Raw genomic sequence first — 18,896 nt, 5'->3', positions numbered from 1 at the left:
TCAGCCAAGTGGAGTTGGGGACAAGATTCCTGGCAGAGCCAACAGCTAGTGCAAGGTGCCAAGACAGGAATAAACTTAGAGTGTGTGCAAGAAGAAAGGAGGCCAGGGTGGTGAGGACCGGGAGCAGGCCTTAGAAGACACCCTGGCAGGAGGAAGATCGTAGGAGGCCTTCCCAGTTCAGGGTCAAGGGCAGATTTCCTGCTAAGCAAAGAGGATCCAAGTTTCCATGCTTCCAAAATGTTTACAAAGTCCTTAAGTCAGTTTTGTGCTAAAAGGAACAGCAGGCTTTAAGGAGAGCTAGAGAGAGAGAGAGACTTGAGCATTCCTTTCTTGCTCTTTTGATCTGAAGCAGCACTTAGCCTCGGTGGAATTCCATTTTTTCCTTTATAAAATCAAACTGTACATAATTCTTTCCTACTTCACTGCTGTGCTATATAAGGTACAAATCCATCTATCTAGTGGTGAATTGAGCCTCTCTCCCCGCCTCCACTCCTTGGGTAACTCAAGCCTCTTTTACATGTTCTACCTCCACTTTTTAAACATAAATTATGTTAATTTCCTGAAATAGCTGCTTTTTTCCCCATGTGTACGTAAAACCAGCCCAAGGTTTGAAGAGTTCTTTATATTGCTTTACAAGACTCCTTAAAGTAACACCTTAATTACCCAGCACTTCAGGGCTCACAAAGAACTTACATTTTTGTTCTTACTTACATCTCGTAATAAATCATGCTGCCTGGTAATCGTCAATGTGCATCAGTTTTGAGAACTGATGGTTAATTTTAGTATTTTGCCCTGTGGAGCTAAAGTACTGGCCCTCAGTACTGCCCATGCTTGAGTTTCTGTACCTGAGTTAAGATGGGTAGAGACCAGGCAGTCCGGCCTTCTCAGCCCAAGTTCTTCGAAAGGGAAGTGGAAAGGAAGCTAACATTTACTGAAACCTACCACGTGCCAGATTCCCTAGGCTACACGTTTCTACTCCGCCATTTAACCCCAGTGGGCACTCTTGTCCCATACTTTTGCCCTGCTAATAATTTTATCCAGTCCATAATTAATATTACTGCAAATAATGAACATAAGAGCAAAAACCGTGCAAGGTGAAAAAAAAATCTCTTCTAAATTAAAAACTGACTAAAGATCGCATCTAATATTATTTATAAAAACTGCAAAAACTGATCCAGGAAAAAGTAGGCTTGAGGTAAATAACCAAGATGATAGCTAACATTGCTCACGGTAAAAACTTGCTATTGATTAAAAATTGACAAAAGAATAAACTCTTGTGTACAAAATTTAGATTTGCAAGACTGGACTCAGTGGAAATAATGGCTCTAAAAGGGAACTTGCAATAGGAAAAGTTTCAGTAGGGAAAATTTGATAAAAGCCAAAACTCACTGATGACTCAGACTGTCCTTATAAAATTTACAGAATTGATACCAATTAAACTAAAATAGAAAAAAATGTGAAAGCTTGGAAATGGTTGCAATGGATAACTATTTCACACCTTCTCTCTTCTCAAATCCTCAAACTCCCTCATCCTCGCTCCCAGCTGACGATCTTGCTTCCTACTTCACTGAGAAAATTAAAGCAGGCGGGAGAGAAGCCCCAGCCCACAGCTGCACTCCTGGTCTCGGCCTCCCGTTGCCATAGACGGTCTTTCCATGCCCCTGCCCAAATCAGCGCCTCACACTGGCACCAGATCCCATCCCCTCTTGCCTGCTCAACGACATCAGATCAGCAATTCTTCCATCTCTCTCCTACATCCTTAATATTTCATTTTCTATTTGACCATCTTATTTTAAATGTTATTCTAACATTTAAAACCCACGCTTTTAAAACTCTTTGCACAGAGATCACCCATGACCTCCTTAATCTCATGGCCAATTCTCAATCTTCACCTTACAACATAGCAAGATCCTGTCTCTAAGAAAAAATAGAAAAATTAGCCAGGCATGGTGGTCCTAGCTACTTGGGAGGCTGTAGGTAGAAGGGTCATCACTTGAGCCCAGGAGTTCTCAAGGCTACAGTGAGCAATGGTCGCACCACTGCATTCCAGCCTGGGCAACAGAGCAAAAGTCTTGTCTCTAAAAAAATAATAAATAAATAATTTGAAAAATCTTTTAGACTGAAACAAAGGGTCAAAACTTCCATAGGATCAAAATGCTATACGGGTTAAAATGACGATGTAAAAATGTATTCACCAAATTGTCAGATGCTTTACATAATTCATCTCAAGTATTATTATGCCCACTATACAGGTGAGAAGACTGAGTGTCAGGATATCAAGTGTGTACCAAAGCCACATAGCTAGTCTGTGTTGAAAACAGGATTTGACTTCAAGTCTATATGCCTCCACTGTGGTAATGATACCACCCTCCCTCCCTACCACACTGAAAAACTTTTCCTTGTTGATTTTTAAATGATCAATGCCATGAGGGATAAGAATAGCTCACTATTTCCAATTAAATTTTCCCACTACAACTGAAGTTTGTCACTGACTACATTTGAAAAACAGGACCAAAATTTCAACAGCACTGGTAAACTCCCCCATCAGGCACGATGGGACATAGCAAGTGAATGTGAGTAGGAGCTGGTTTGCATTGTCCTAAAAATTTACAATTTTCTGAATCATAAGTAATCCTTTACTATCCCAATCAGTTTCCTCCTCCTCTTCACCAAAACATATGGGAAAACACTGAAGTCAGTCATTTACTTGAATTTTTAAAAATATATAGGTTCATTCTTTTATAAACTTTGAGCATTAAATACATTTATTTTTTAGATGAAACTTACATTTATTGATTGAATTATTATTTGTTATCTGCTACATATCAGGCAAAAGGGACAGAAACAAATTGTCCAGAGATACTTTTAGCTCCTTCAGCAATGCCCTAGTCCTCATCATAAAAATCCATTCTGCTGAGTTATCATCCATTCATTCTTTGGTTAAACTTCATATATAGTTTTCTCAAATGTCCTTTCAAACACTGCATAATCCAGAGAAACCACCTGTTGTTCCAAAAAACTCCACTCTATATAATGTCATTTCTTTTCTAAGATATTCAAATTTTTTGCTGATTTCAATGACCATTGGTCTTCTGAGTTTTTAATCTCCTAGAAAAGTACTGGACTGATCATGCGTATATGCTGCTGTCTTGATGGCTGAGATACTGAGTTTTTGTTTCCTTACAGTTTTTCTCTCTCCTCATTCCGAAAACATTAAGGCTCTTTGTAGTTCTCCTTGGCCTAGCTCTTTAGGTGGGGAGGTGGAAAGAGTAGCTGCTTGTTGACAATTACTAACATCTCTGTCCTCCGCCTCTCATGAAAGCCTGAGCTCATTTTGGAGACTGTGTTGAGTGTCTGTGGGCGCTTCCCACCTCCCACCAGCACCACACCTGCATCCCCCAGGTCAGCCCTGGCCTCATGTCTGAGCACCACCATTTTGGCAGCTACAAATTGATATATCTTTAAGCAGCAATTAACATACCCTACGTGGTAGGCAAAATAATGCCCCCCACAAAGATGTCCACGTTTTACTCCCCAAAACCTGTGAATATGTTCCCTTATCTGGCAAAAGGGACTTTGCAGATGTGATTAAGTTAAGGATCTTGAGATGGGAAGTGCATTCTGGATTATCTGGGTGGGCCTAATGTAATCACAAGGGTCCTCCCATGAGGGTGGGGAGAGCCAGGCTGGGGAGATTGAGCTGGGAGCAGAGGCTGGAGTGAGGCCAGTGGAGGTCAGAGGCCATGAGCCCGGGAATGTGAGCAGCCTCTGGAAGATGGAAAAGGCAGGAAGGGATTTTCCCCTATAGCTGCCCTGCCGACACCTTGATTTTAGCCCTGCAAGACCCATTTTCAGACTTCTGACCTAATAAATGTATTGCTTTAAGCCACTGACTTTGTGGTAATTTGTCACAGCAGCAATAGGAAATTCATGCCCTAGAAACACAGTGTCATAGAAACATTGGAATCTCTTGATTTAACACCTCTCCATTTTGCTTTTGCCGTGTTAAGGGGGGCCACCAGCAAATGTAGAGCCTGGGAACCACAGAAAGTTCTCGATTAATTCCACTCTGTGACGTGACATCCAGCAGAGATGTCTAAGGCAGCAGACTCCTCCCTGCCCTGACCCCTCCCACCTACTCAGAGGTAGCAACGTGCCACCGCTGATGTCCCACTAGCGATGGGGATCATACAGCCACCAAGGCTGCCTGGCTACACCAAGAAACCCTAAAAAGAAATAAAATTAGTCACTGTCTAAAGTTACCTGTTCCACTGGTGGATAGGAACCATCAGAATCACTTTACTTGGCATTTTTTAAAAAAGGAGGGAAAAAGAGCCATAAAGGAACCTCAGATTGTGAGAATAGCTTTTAATTTAAAACAATTGAAGCAATAAATCATTCATCTCTCTTTTCATCACAGGCAAATACTCTCCCAAAACATTTGATATAGTTTAAACAACAACTGTGACTAGTGCAAAATAAAATAAATACAAACTCTTTCAGGAGCCAGCATCAAAACCTGCCAGGCAGGTGGGCACAGGCAACAGGCTCGGCCTCTGCCCAGGCCGAGAGAAGTGGCACATCGAGGGCAGGATTTGCACAGTATTTCAACACAGCCAGCTTTGAACAGACTTAAAAATACCCGGGGAGGGGAAACCACAAGAGAATGTTGCCTACAATGAAACAAATATGCCCAACACCCTCCTGTGGCTAATACCCTTGGCACCTGGAAGATGCTAGAAAAAGAGGAGCAAAGATAGCAGCTCCCAGGCAAAGCTGAAGGCAGACAGTTTGGGGCTCATGTGCTTTTGTTTTTTTAATTAGGATCATACATATGTATCTTGGTTTTTAGGCAGAAAAACCTGCTTCCTGGGAGGTGTTCTGTGCCTCACAGTGCTCCTGACTCCAGCAAAAACGTCTGTGCTGCGTCTCTTCGGATGCCTCTCAGAAGGACCTTTCCTACCTGTGAGATTTCACTGCCTACCCCACACCATGGAGGTCTAGGGCAGCACCGTCCAACACAAGTGCAACGTTCGCCACACATCTAATTTTAAATTCTTTAGTGGCCACATTAAAAAAAAAAAAAGATAAAAATAAGTGAAAACAACTTTAATAATATTTATTAAATTATTAATATTTTATTTAATATCCAAAATATTGTCATTTCGGCATGTCATCAATATAAAATATTGGCGAAATATTTTAAGTTCTTTTTTGGTACCACGCCTTCAAGATCTGGTGTGTATTTTATGTGTACGGCACAATCTCAACTTAGACCAACCAATTTTCAGGTGGTCATTTGCCACATGTGGCTGTTGACTATCACACCGAATAGCGCAGACCTAGAGCATCTGAGGCGAACTCTTTCAGGGTGATTTACTGAGCGGGAAATCTCCACGACACTGTGGAGGTGATCTTATACACCAATTTAAGAGTACAGAACCTTGTTCCGCAACCTGGGATTTTTAAGCAAAGGACAGGGGAGGATAGAATCCTTTAAAATAAAGGACAGAATCACATTTTTGTCTAACCCCACCCCCTGGTCCTGATGGGATTTAGCAACAGTGATGCCTACAAGATGAAACAGACATCCTGTCTGTGACAGACAACTTTGTCAGACTTATTTGGAGATCATAGCTATAACTGAATTAGAACTTTTTTCCCTGCCCTCCCCTAGAATTTTAAAATATTCTATAAATGTGACAGATTTAGCTGAATGCGTTTTGAGCCTTTTCTAGGAAGGTGTTTTAAATGGATTTTTTTTGTTGTTTTTGAGGGGGATGGAGGCAAAATACCTCATGGACTGGAAAGTTGTGAGTTTCAAGAGTGGAAAAAAAAATGGGATGAAGACCAAAGAAAATAAAGATAAGTAGAGCACGAATAGAAATGGGATTGGGACACTAAAAATGACACAGGCCCCCAACTGGGTGTAGAAGCTGTAACAATTCAAAAATATAAGGTCTAAACCTCTAGGTGATCCCTGCTTTAAAAATAGAAGAGCCTTTTAGAGGAGGAAGGGACTTCTGAGCTCATCTAGTCTGACCCACTCATTTTAAAGAAAAAAGCCCAGAGAGGTAAAGCGAGTTGGCCCCACACACTGACAGGTGGAGCCTCATACAGACCAGGCGTTCTCGCTATGAACTGTGGGTCAGGCTCTGGTTCAGGTCAAAGGAATAAACAATTCAGGGAGTGAAAGGTTCAAGCTATTCCCATTGGACTTCTGCAGCTCAAAGTGAGCAACTGGGAAATGGCAGGCACATTCTCTTGTAGGTGAGAGAGAGCAGCTTCATCAATTCCAAAATGTTGAAGCAACGTTGATATAAAATGTCATTAAAATATGATTCTTCCAAGAGTCATTTCTGCATACATTTTTTCCTTTAAAAGACAATCCCAATCTGAACCAAACTGGATTGCTGATTAGTTACATGGGCATTTAGACCAACTGACAAAACAAAAACTTTGATACATTACATTTTCCAAAGACACATTCATTGGGATCCTACACAAATATATATCAAAAGATATTTACAGAAAGAGAGCGCTGTCTTTCACACAGACACCCACATACAGTGAGAATTTCACAATGATGCCAACATGCCTCACACAGAGGAGTCTTAACAGGCTGATAATCAGTTGACACAATCCACATATTATTCCAGTTTTCAGTCACAAATAATCTTGTCTACACACATGTAAAATTAAGTGGTACATTCAGGACTTTCATAGAGAAACCTGCTTTGTATATATTAAGATGCACATATAAACACATTTTTAAGCAAGAAAGAAACCCATCATTTGCTCCAGTTTTTCCCAACTCTCAATCTGAAATGAAGAATAACACACATACAAAACTTTGCCTTGGAGAAATAGCCCTTTGCGTTGTGAGGCAGAAAAAAAAGGCAGCCATAGTATGCTTTCTTACAGTATGTTAGGCATCAAAAGGGCTAAATTTCTTTTTTGTTTAATGAAATTAAATAATTTATAGATTATAATCTCAAATACTGATTTTACACCATTAATTTTGCAAAGTTTTACTATAAAATTTTTATTTTGTTCAAAATACACATGCTGTCTTTGTCCACTTTTCAATCCAAACCCCCAATTCCCCCCCACTCCAAAAAAAAAGGCCTTTGCTAGGTAACATCGATGGAAACAAGCCATTTTTGATGCATGTTTGGAATCATTATTCTGTGACACTCAGCCCTAAGGGCACTGGAGTTTGTAAGGCAGCTTAGCATGGGGGTTTCCACAGGGGTCAGCGACTCGAGGAACAGAGCGGGACTGCTTTAGGATATCCAAGTCCACACTGGAAGGTAACACCAGCGGGCACACTTGAGTAGAGAATTACTGCACCATGAGCTCCCACCTTCTGCCAATCTCATCTATTCCCAAATTGAGGAAAACATCAGATGAGCGAAGGCAGGGAGCAAACTCTACTAGGACCCAGCACAGCACCCCGCCTTCTATTCTGTACAAGTTCATTGTGTCATATCCTCAAAGCATGACTGGAAAGAGATGGCAGGTGTCATTGCAACGCACCATTGTGCAGATGAGGACAGTGAGGCACAGGAAGGATAAGGGACTTGCCCACGGTCCACAGCCAGGTGGGGGCTGCACCCAGGTCTCCAGGCCCCAGGCCTCAGACACGGCCACCCTCGCTCACACAGGTGATCTGTGAGACAGACGCCCCTGTTGTAACCACAGTCCTGACTCACCACGTCCTAATCCAATGTCTGTGCTTGATTTCACCCAGTTGGTTCTGCTTTATTATCCTACAGTTTCTAAAAGATCCTTTCAGCCAAACAAATACATGTTAAGCAGACAGCAATAAATCCTTTTCCCTTTGACTGAATAATCAGAAATAGAAACTCCAGAGACTCTGGGATTTGGTGCAGAGCAGTAGGAAAATTACAGAACGCTATCACTCCACCTTTTATCCCATTCGAAACTCTAATCCCAGGTTGCAACTAAAATACCGAAAATAACCAATGTGAGAAGCATAGTCTTTCATAACGTCATAGAAACATTCTTTGCATCTAAAATCCCTAAAGTGTACAAGATCACACTGTGGGTCACATCAGATAAGCAATGAAGGCAAGTTAGGAGGTAACAAAACAAAACAGAGCAGAGACAAGACTCTGACCCCAGAAAACGTGGACATGGGGGCAGGGAAAGAGCTCAGAGACGGGAAAACTACAGACAAATCGGGAGCACCTTACACGATTCCAGGGAGCTACCATGTGGTATGGGAAAAAGAGATTACCTGTTTTAACTAAAAATAAACACTATGCCTTTGGGGGAAAGGGCTGCTGAGAAACTGAGAATTCACCTACCTTTGGCAAAGTACAATATTATGCTGCTGTGCGCATCTGGCATTACCCCACCACCGTCACAAACCCAAGTGAATTCTTGACAGCACTTAGAGGGATAACTCAGCCCTTTTTTACTCCTTCAAATCTAAGTGGAGAACTAATCTTTTTAAATGTTCCTGAGTTGTAATTTCACTAAATATTTACTTGCTTTTTTCAGTTATGCTTAATACCAAGTGTTCAGCCTTTAAAAACCAACTCATCACAGATTTCTAGTGGACTCACTTTTCTAGCAAAGGTCTCACACTCTCACTCACTCTTACACACACTCGCATAATCATCTTACGAATTTTGATATGATAAATTAAAAATATCTGTCACTGCAGATGCTATATTATACATGGATGGATAGGTCAGAAATTATTGTATGTAATGAAAAAAATTATGTCACAAATAAAGCTCCACCCGGTTGCTGATTTTCTATATGAAACAAAAGTGGGCTTTTCACTTATTGTGGGTAAGGCCACGCCACTGGCCACAATCGGTTTCTCTGGAGGCCACTACCACGGACCCCCAAAGCAAAACAGAGGGCTGGGGCACATCCCCATTCTTGACGTGCTGATGGTAGATCCCCCACCAGCAATATGAATACTTTTTTTTTAAATATCATCCTCTCCTTGAACATTTATAAAAACTATCTACAATAGTGTATCATCCCTAATAGAAATTTCTCCCCAGTTCTATTTCAGAAGGCGTCAAATGATCGTGCTCTTTAAATAAAACTATAAATACCCCATGTATTCCTCCATGTCTAGATGTCTCAACTTTTTTTTTTTTTTTTTTTTTTTTTTTGGCAAATTAAAAACATGTATGGCTTCTTTTCGCCGACTTGCAGGTTTGAGGTCTAGCTTGGTATCCTGCGGTAAAAGTACATGTATCCCAGATCTTTAGGGGGCCTTTCTGAGGCACAAACTTTGTGGTCATTGTAGATCACCCATCTGAAAACAAAAGACAGAAGCAGTTGATGGATTTAAGTCAGTTCCAGGAAACTGCACAAAGAAGTTACTGCATCACATGGAACACAGTATTTAAAATAACTATAAGATGTTTTAAGACAACCAAACTCAAGTTTGTTATATAAAAAAGGAACAGAATGCTGATGAGGAATCACAACAGCTTTTTGATTCTTGAGCTCAATCAAAAAGTTGTTACTAAAACATATCAAGAGCCTCCAAATATGTTAAACCTTTGACCCCACAGCTCCCTCTGTAGAAATCCATAGATAGCCTCAGAAATTGACTCAAAGTATTACATACAACATTTATTTCAGCCTTAGGTATAAAGCTAGCTAAAATTCAGAATTAAACATCCATGCAGTGAGCTATTACAGGATTATTAACATTTCAAAGGATATTTGGTGAAGTGAGAAAATAATCACAATATAATATGAAGTAGGTAAAAGCAAGTTACAAAATTGTATGTACTCTGCACCTACTTTAAGCTTTTAGAAAAGCTGTAAATACATATTTAACTTATATGTAATGTATGTGTATATAGATATATACACCTTCCTCCAATGAGATCAATAAAAGAACAATATATCATAACGTAGACAATTATGTTATCTTTAGGCTTCCAGGGTACATATTCTTTGTATGTTTCTATTTTATAAATTCTTTACAATGACTTTTAGTGCTTTTTAAATTATAAATAACCTATTTTTCTTTAAAAAAGTATTTTTAAAAGAGCTATCATGCTTGGTAATAAGAATTCCCTATAAATACAAGTCCTTACGCTCAACTATCTTTTTTTTTTTTTTTTTTTTTTTGAGACAGAGTCTCACTCTGTTGCCTGGGCTAGAGTGCCATGGCGTCAGCCTAGCTCGCAGCAACCTCAAACTCCTGGGCTCAAGCAATCCTTCTGCCTCAACCTCCCGAGTAGCTGGGACTACAGGCATGCGCCACCATGCCTGGCTAATTTTTTCTATATATATTTTTTTAGCTATCCATATAGTTTCTTTCTATTTTTAGTAGAGACGGGGGTCTCACTCTTGCTCAGGCTGGTCTCGAACTCCTGAGCTCAAACAATCCGCCCGCCTTGGCCTCCCAAGTGCTAGGATTACAGGCTTGAGCCACTGCGCCCGGCCTCAACTATCTTATTAATCAAGTTGAGAAGACAAAACCAGAGATATACCAAAAAAAGAACACAATCAAGCCCACGTGGGAAATGGCTACTCCTGAAGTGGGAGGCATGGAGCACGAGGCCAAGCTTACACATTTCCCCGGTGACCATGTGGCCTGAGCACTGCCCTCAAGCAGGAGCGCTAACCCACGAGCTGCTCAGTTCAGAGCTACACAGGAAGGGCACCATGCACACTGATCCCCCTGGTGGGTGGGGAGGATCCGGCTCAGGAAGAAGGTTGTAAAGAGAACAACAGTCTTCCACTCCTTAACTGTCTCGTTCCTGGTTTACCACACACCTAACAATTCTACTTAATAAGCCAAGAAGCCAACTGCAAGGCTGTAATTAGGCAAAGCAATGATGGTTTAGAGATGCCAGATAAAACACAATTCCCAGTTAAATTTGAGTATCAGGTAAGGAACAAATAATTTTAGCATAAGTATGTTGCATTTGTCCCATGCAATATTTGAGACATGCAATACTTGAAACACGTTTGTGCTAAAAAATTATTTGTTATTTATCTAAAATTCAAATTTAATAGGATATCCTGGTTTTCTTGTTTTGTTGACTAAATATGGTAATCCTATGGAGGTTCCAAATATGGCATACATTTTGCTGCAGCATGCATCTTTATTTTGGGAAGTCACCTTGGTATGATGGTTGAATGTGACTTTGAATACCAGATCTGATACAGCCATGAAGTACTTACTAACAAAGGTCAAGCTATTCAGCCTCCCTGAGCCTTACTGTATTGATGTGTAGAATGGCATTAAGAGCATATATTCCTCACAAGACCAATGTGAGAAGAGAACCAAACAAGATAATATGTGGTGCACCTAGTGGAGTGCCTGGCACATAGTAGGTGCTCAATAAATCACAGCTGTCATATACCTTCTTAAAAAGACTCACCTTCCTTCCTTTTTGATATGGCAAACGTAATGGCCACTCATTGTAGATGTTCCCATGTGACTGATGAATGCAAATAATTCATACACTGTGAAAGAGGAAACAACTCAGTTAGAAAGCAGCATTTCTAGAATCCAGAGCACTTCTGATCAGAATTTGAAACCAAAAATAGTATAATCCAGCAACTGCTTAGATTATAAAAGCAAAGTCTATTTATCTTGCTATGTTCACACACACACACACACACACACACACACACACACACAGACACACATCCCAGAGTGACACTAAATTCAACCTGCAAATGCATAACAAAAGCAGGACCTAAACTATCAAAGCACAGCTGATGTTAAATTCAAATCTAGAAGGGGATTAAAAATCCCACAGCCCAGTCTGGTGGCAAGCTCGTGGGTCTAAAACGCTAATCCTGGCTCTATCACTTCCACACAGCACGAGGGTGGACAAGTTGTTTCCTCTCCCTGAGCCTGTTCCTTCATGGAGATTAAAAAAAAAAATCCACCCACTTTACAGGGTGGTATGAGACTTAAATGAGCAATTCAGACTAAAATACCACACAAATGTCAGAATTACAAGGAAGGGAGCAGATAGCTGTTATCATTTATAGAAAGGGATAATGCTTCACACAAGATTTTTGACTTGCTCTTCGTTATAACCTATGTGGGACCAAACTCCAGGCTTGAAGCATTCTCAACGAGGAGATACATAGCCTTTTAGAGGACAAAATCAATCTTGATTCTCTAACAAGTATCTCCTGCCATCAAGCCCAGAACTCTGTATCAAATACATGTTGAATCAATCTCAGTTCATGTTCGTTTGGCTAATCCCAGACCCACACAACACAAAGTGGGTTCCATGAACTAGTACCAGTCCACTCAGCAAACTGTTACAGACTACAGTGACATAGTACAGACATTGAGCGCATTTACAAGCTTTTGTATTAATCAAGAGTAGTATTATGTCCTTTGAATTTAACAGAAAAAACTTTTTACTACATTTTCCAAAAAAGTATTAGTTCTGGACAGACCCTATCTTTCAACTCTCTTTCTCCCATTCTTTCTCTCTCTTGCTTTTCACGTATGCTCATTCACTGAGCTGTCAATCCCTGGTCCTCATCTTACTCACTCTTCCCAGCATCACACACTGTTGATCACCTTCTTCTTCCTCAAATACTTGCCCCCAGCACATGGCTCTCTTGGTGGTCCAGCTGCCTCACTGCTTGCTCCACATCTGTTTCCTTTGCAGGTTCCTCCTTGTCTCCCTGACCTCTGCATGTTGGTGACCTGGGACTCAGACCCACCCCCACCCCCATCTAGACTCTCTCTCTGAGTGTTCTCATCTAGTCTCATGGAAGTAAGTAATATTGTCTTCTTAATTTCATTTGCTGAATGTTCATTGCTAGTGTATAACAGTACAATTGAATTTTGTACATTGATCTTGTTTCCTGCAACCTTGCTGAACTCATTTATTAGTTTTAAGTTTTTTAGTGGATTCCTTAGGATTTTTTAAATACAAGATCATGTAACCTGCAAATAGAGCAATTTTTCTTCTTCCTTGATAATCTAGATGCCTTTTACTTCTTTTTCTTGACAAATTGCAATGGTAAGGACCACCCATACAAGGTTAAATAGAAGCGGGGGACATCCTTGTCTTCTTCCTGATCTTAGGAAGAAAGCATTTAGTTTTTCACATCACGTATGATATGAGCTGTGGGTTTTGTGTAGATACTCATTATCAAGTTGAGGAAGTTCCCTTCCATTTCTAGTTTGTTAGATGTTCTCCCCTCAGCCTTATCCATCTCAGTCAATGACAATTCTATTCTTCCAGTAACTCAGGGAAAAAATATCAACTTCTCTCTCACACTCTTTATACCCACTCAATCTACCAGCAAGTCTTGTCAGTATTTTCTTCAAAATATATCCAGAATCTAAACACTTCTTATCACCTCCACTAGTAACCCCTGATCCAAGTCACCATCTCTCTTGTCTGAATCATTACAATAGCCTCTTCACTGGGCTCCCTGCTTTTTCCCTTGCCCCCTACCTGCTATTCTTAGCATGGCTGCCAGAGCAGTCTTTTTTAAATGGAAGTCTACTGCGATCTGCCCAAAAGCCCTTGGCTTCCCCCACACCTCCTCTCCTTCTTCCTCTTACTCCACACTGTTCCTTCTCTCTGAAATTCTCTTTTTTCAGATGTTACATGACTCACCCCTCACTTCACTGAGGTCTTGGGTCAAATGTCACCTCATCAGAGAGGCCTTCCTGAGCCACCCTTAAAAATAACAACCCTCCCCTCCACATCCACCCTCAGTCCTGTTGCTCCAATTGTCCTTACCCTGCTTTCCTGTCCATAGAGCAGGATGGAACAACCACCAGGTCACATACTTACTTGGGCATTTATTTATCATCTATCTCCTTTTACCCCAGGCTAGAATACAGCTCCAAAGGGCCAGGGGATTTGTTTGTTTACTGGAAATATTCCAGGCACAGAAAACAATGCTTTGCATGTGGGAGGCACTTAATAAGTATTTGTTAGATGTGTAAATAAATGAGTGAGTGAAAGAATGACTCTTCACTCCATTTTCTCACTTGTTTTTATATCTTGTTATATTGTATATATCTTTATATACAAAGGGGTATCAACTAGTGAAATAATTACTTAATCAGAAACAAATCAGAGAAGATGGCCTTTCCCATCATTAACTAAGTTTCTGTTGCTAGCTATCAAATCCATTGACAAAAAAAAAATTCCAAATCTGAAATCAGAAGCCAGGCAAAAACTGTTGTGAATGACAATCACTTTGCCTGGTTCTTATTTTTTGAAACAGTGACCTTGCCCTTGCCCTTGTCTGCCCTCCTGTTGGCCTCCCACACTAAGAAGCCACCCCTACCTCACTCAGTAAGCAAGAAAGGATATGAGCTGAGACTTTTTCATGTTTCTTGGGCTCTGTTGGTGTTCAAGCCCTCCTGGAAGAATGCTATTAATATATCAAACTCCAAACCTTCAATTTAAGAGACACAGTGCTGCTCTGCCAAAATGCAGCTGCCCTCTGAGAATTTTCATAAAATATAGAAAGGACACTGTACCCCAATCAAAGCTTTTCTCCCAAGGAACTGTCCCCTCAAACAATGACTTCAGCAATTCAACAGAATATTTAACAAGCACTTCCTACCACAAGTCAGGGTCACATCAGTGAAACACTGCAGACAACAACACAGCCGATGGGTTGACGAGAACATTTAGACATAGAGAAAGGACAAATCCATACATCCCAATACTCCCAAACATAATATTAAGAACCCAAAAGTATTTTCTGCTCTTTGGTTCCAGGGGTGAGGAAGCTACGGCCTTCTGACTTCAAGATTGTTCTTTTTTAAGCACCAAAGGAATCAAGAAGGGTTTCATCTTTCTCTGCTGCACTCCTTTTAATAAAAGGATTTGTTCTGCAAACTTTGGATTCAGTCAAAGGCCGCACTTAAGGACCTGGAAGGCCACATTTCAAGACCACAGGTTTCCTAGAGGTTAGCATAAATTTTAGTCCTATAATTAAAAGTAATCATGTTTATCAATATAAGCAACTATTTCATGTATTATTCACCACCTCCTGCTAGGAATCAACAGCAAAGGAAACAATGCCTTTCAACACATTTGTAAAAACTAAACAGGTAATAAATTTCAATTTATATTTGTTTCCAAATAGAAAGTCAAGATGAATAAACCAGACAGAGAAGCTGCTACTGATTCTTCTCCAAGTTCCCAGAGACCTCCTTCCAAAGGAAAAAAGAATTTTGTACATATATATATATATATATATATGTATCACTCCAAAACAGTCCAAAATAACATTTACTCAAAAAAAAAAAAAATAGAAAGCCCTTCTTATGTAAATAGAAAAAGTAATTTGAAATAAGGTAAGCATTTCAAAATGTTGACTTTCAAAGTACCTAGAAGAGCTAGACAAAACTGACGAAATCACTATACCACTGTGTCCTACACCTTCTGGACAGTGTCCCTCTAAATGGCCAGAATTAAACAGTGTCTGCAACTAGCATTCTTCCTCCCTATAAAAATTGTCCTTTTTGAACTCTAGGAAAATCTTTCCAATCTTTCCAATGAAGATTTTTAATATTAAATTTTATCACTACTATCCCCACCCAACATTAATACCAATTGTACTCTTTTGATTTTTTTCTTTGAGGAAGCACTATCACAGAAATTATATGAAACGTGGAAGGTAGAAGAGGTAGCCAATGTGCACTTTCAATGTCATCCGGAAGAAAGGCCACCCAAAGATTGTATAGGAGAGGCATTGGCAAATACCCACTGGTGAAATCTGGCCCACAGTCTGTTTTTGTAACACCCAGGAGAAGAAACGGGAGAATATGACATAGCCATGTTTATGGCCCTAAAGCATTTACTATCTGCCCCTTTAGAGAAAAGGTTTGCTGGCTCCTGGTCTGTGGGGGATGAACTTAGTTCATCTCACCGCTTACCGCTTATTAAAGGCCCCATACTTAGTGAAGCTGCATGTTAACTTGTAGATTTTTGTCTGCTAAAGACAGAAAAAATTTGTCTAGTGCAACACATAACCTCAAGGATTTATGCTCCTGATAGATACAGACTAATTTTTAATCTAACCCACCAATCTCATCCTGACATTTCTTTGTTAACTTGTCTTTATATATCCTAGCTTTATAGATGTTTTAAACCAGTAATAACATCTGGCTGGTTCTCTCATTAATTAATGAGTTAAAGAAAATCTGTGATATGTGTTCATTTTATATTTACCTGAAAGTTAGGATTTTGCCTTTTGAAAATTATGCTTCAACAACACGTAATCACCAAAAGCAACCCTCTTAGATTCAGGAGTGCCTTTAAATGACTTTATTTTCATAAGCTATTATAGTATCTACATATATTTACAAAGCAGTGGTAAGTCATCAGGGCATGACACATTATTTAGTCAGTCTACAGAGAGTGCTTCACAGAGACATCAAAACATCCTTCAAATAACCATCAAGATCCCAGAGACTCCAGTCTGTTGGTTAAATAAACTGGGTTCTTATCTTCCTAACTTGAATAATTTGTATCATTATCTGCCCCTAACTCCTTCTGCACAAAGAGGTGGGGGGAGGGGAAAATGTCCCCAATTTACTTGTAAGCATCCTACATCTGCAAACAATTTCTACCGCCAACAGCCTGCCTTCCCTCATCCCTGCTCTGAGCAAAAACTCGGAGAGGGAAGGAGGGAAAACGACCTGAGCAAATAAATAACATCTTAAGCCAGCTGACAACATGGCATCTTAAAGGTTCTACAAACTGCCCCTCCCATCCCAGCCAGCTCAAAATTACCAGTCTCTCTGTAATAACGCCTAACACTCCAAATATAAAACGCTTCCCTCCCGGTTGAATAGTTCTCAATCATTCATACTTCAGTGTAAATTAGCTTACTCCACAGAGTGGCTTTCTCTAAACTTTCAATAGCACCACGGAAAAAACAGGAATTGCAACAAGCGCTAAGTGGGATGGGAATTGGAGCCCAGCGGCACCGCAGGAAGTAAGTTTATGTCACTTTCAAGCAGACCACTGGGGGTTAGCTCCCCAGAGGAGCTGTACCAACTATTCTCCAGACCCTCTTTTGGGCGACATTCCTTAGGGAGCCCAGCACATTAGGAGCCCCACCATTATGCAAATGAATGTCTCTCTGCTCCCTTGCTGGAAAATCTCAGCTGCTGCAGCAGATCTCTAAGCCATTACAGCCATGTGGCTGAAGGAGCCAGAGCAGGTTTTGAGCAATCACAGCCTAATCGCAAGTTAATTACATTGGCAATCAGTGAGGTTTTTTTAAAAAAAAAAATTAAACACTCTTTAAGTGCAACACAAAAACAGAAACGATTTTGCAAATAGCAGAATCCCAGACAGGTCAGAGTGAAGGCCTGATTTCCCACTGTTTGGAAATTTTTAAAAACTCAACAGAAAGTTAGGCGCTAGCCCTAAAATGTGCAGAATGTGGCAATAAAAAGAGCCTTTTGAAAAATAGACTCCCGCCTCCCCATTCCAATACAAAATGTGAAGGGAGATGATTCAATACAGGGTAAAGGAGAAAGTGCATGGGCTTCAAAATCGGATGGCCTTGAACTCCACCCAGTGCTCCTACCTCTAGCAAATCCCTTGTCACCATTTCCTCATCTGAACACCTACCTATAAATAGTGATGGAAAAGCAGTAGAGGAGGTGCCTGGCGCACAGTCAGCATTCTATAAATAAGTGACAGCCACTACTTCATCAAGTTGATAGCATTAACCTTTTTAAGCCAATCAGATCCATTTAAATAAAACAGTTTCATGCGGTAACATTACTTCCTCATTCAGAAAGATGGAAATAGTGATTTTTAATTAACATATTTCCTAAAGGAAGAATTTGATACAAGTGCTTCTTTAATCCCTGTCCTTGTAATAATCACTTTTGTCCAATTCAAACACCTACCTTATTATTTTCAGTGTTAACGAGGTGCGATGAGGTCCCAGTAGCCACTCCCCTCCTTACAGTAATAAGAACCCAATACTGCTTTTCAGGTGGTAGTTCTCAAACTTAAGCTTCATCTGAAACACCTGAAGGGCCTGTTAAGACAGCTTACTGGGCCTCCCCAGAGAGTTGCTAATTCAGCAGGCCTGGGGTGAGGCCCAATAAGGTGCAGGTCTAGCAAGTTCTCAGGCGAAGCTGATTCTGCTGGTCCAGCCACACCTGAACCAGTGCTTGGAGGAGGAGACCAGCCCTTCCCTTCCCGGCTCACGTGCTAGGGAAGACGTCTCCACTCTCAGGCTCCTCTGGGAGTAGGGCCATGACCCAGGCCTGAGTCAGTCTGCCTCAGTGACTGGTATAGGACTGGACACATACAAAGTCTCAAGTTCTCAGGACCTTTGCTGAGACTGTTTCTGCTAGATATTAACCTGGAAAGATGCAGTTGTGGGAGGCACTGGCAGCCGTCTTGTGGCCATTAGGAAGAGCCTGCCCAGGACTGGAACCAACTCCCAGGGGGCCCATCTGGATAAAAGGGTTGTTTTTTTTTTTTTTTTAATTTCAGCTTATTATGGGGGTACAAAAGTTCAGGTTATGTATATTGCCCATGCCCCCCCAATCCCCCTGAGTCAGAGCTTCAAACGTGTCCATTCCCCAGACAGTGCGCATCTCACTCACCATGTAGGTATACATCCATCCCCTCCCCCCACCCCCCACATCTGTCTGACACCCAATTACTGTTATTCCCAAATGTGCACTTAGGTGATGATCAGGGAAACCAATTTGCTGGTGAGTACATGTGGTGCTTATTTTTCCATCTTGGGATACTTCACTTAGTAGAATGGGTTCCAACCCTATCCAGGAGAACATAAGAGATTCTATATCACCGTTATTTCTTATAGCTGAGTAATACTCCATGGTATACATATACCATATTTTACTAATCCACTCATGGATAAAAGGG

At 40.7% G+C, this 18,896-nt stretch overlaps 1 protein-coding gene across 1 annotated transcript in view; it reads right to left on the bottom strand.

Annotated features, from left to right (window-relative positions):
- Positions 1-5,250: 5,250 nt before the first annotated feature.
- Positions 5,251-18,896, bottom strand: part of USP13 (ubiquitin specific peptidase 13) — a 115,173-nt gene continuing 101,527 nt past the window's right edge. The window contains exons 20-21 of the mRNA XM_045539726.1: positions 11,400-11,484; positions 5,251-9,307 (exon numbers count right to left, since the gene is read on the bottom strand). Of these exons, the coding sequence (XP_045395682.1) occupies positions 9,214-9,307; positions 11,400-11,484 (179 nt within the window). The 3' untranslated portion in view covers positions 5,251-9,213. The remainder of the gene's footprint in view (positions 9,308-11,399; positions 11,485-18,896) is intronic.

This window comes from Lemur catta, chromosome 1 (genome assembly GCF_020740605.2).
Source record: "Lemur catta isolate mLemCat1 chromosome 1, mLemCat1.pri, whole genome shotgun sequence".
Taxonomy (NCBI): Eukaryota; Metazoa; Chordata; class Mammalia; order Primates; family Lemuridae; genus Lemur; species Lemur catta.
The sequence above is the reverse complement of the archived record's forward strand: the minus strand, read 5'-3'. Positions and strand labels throughout refer to the sequence as shown.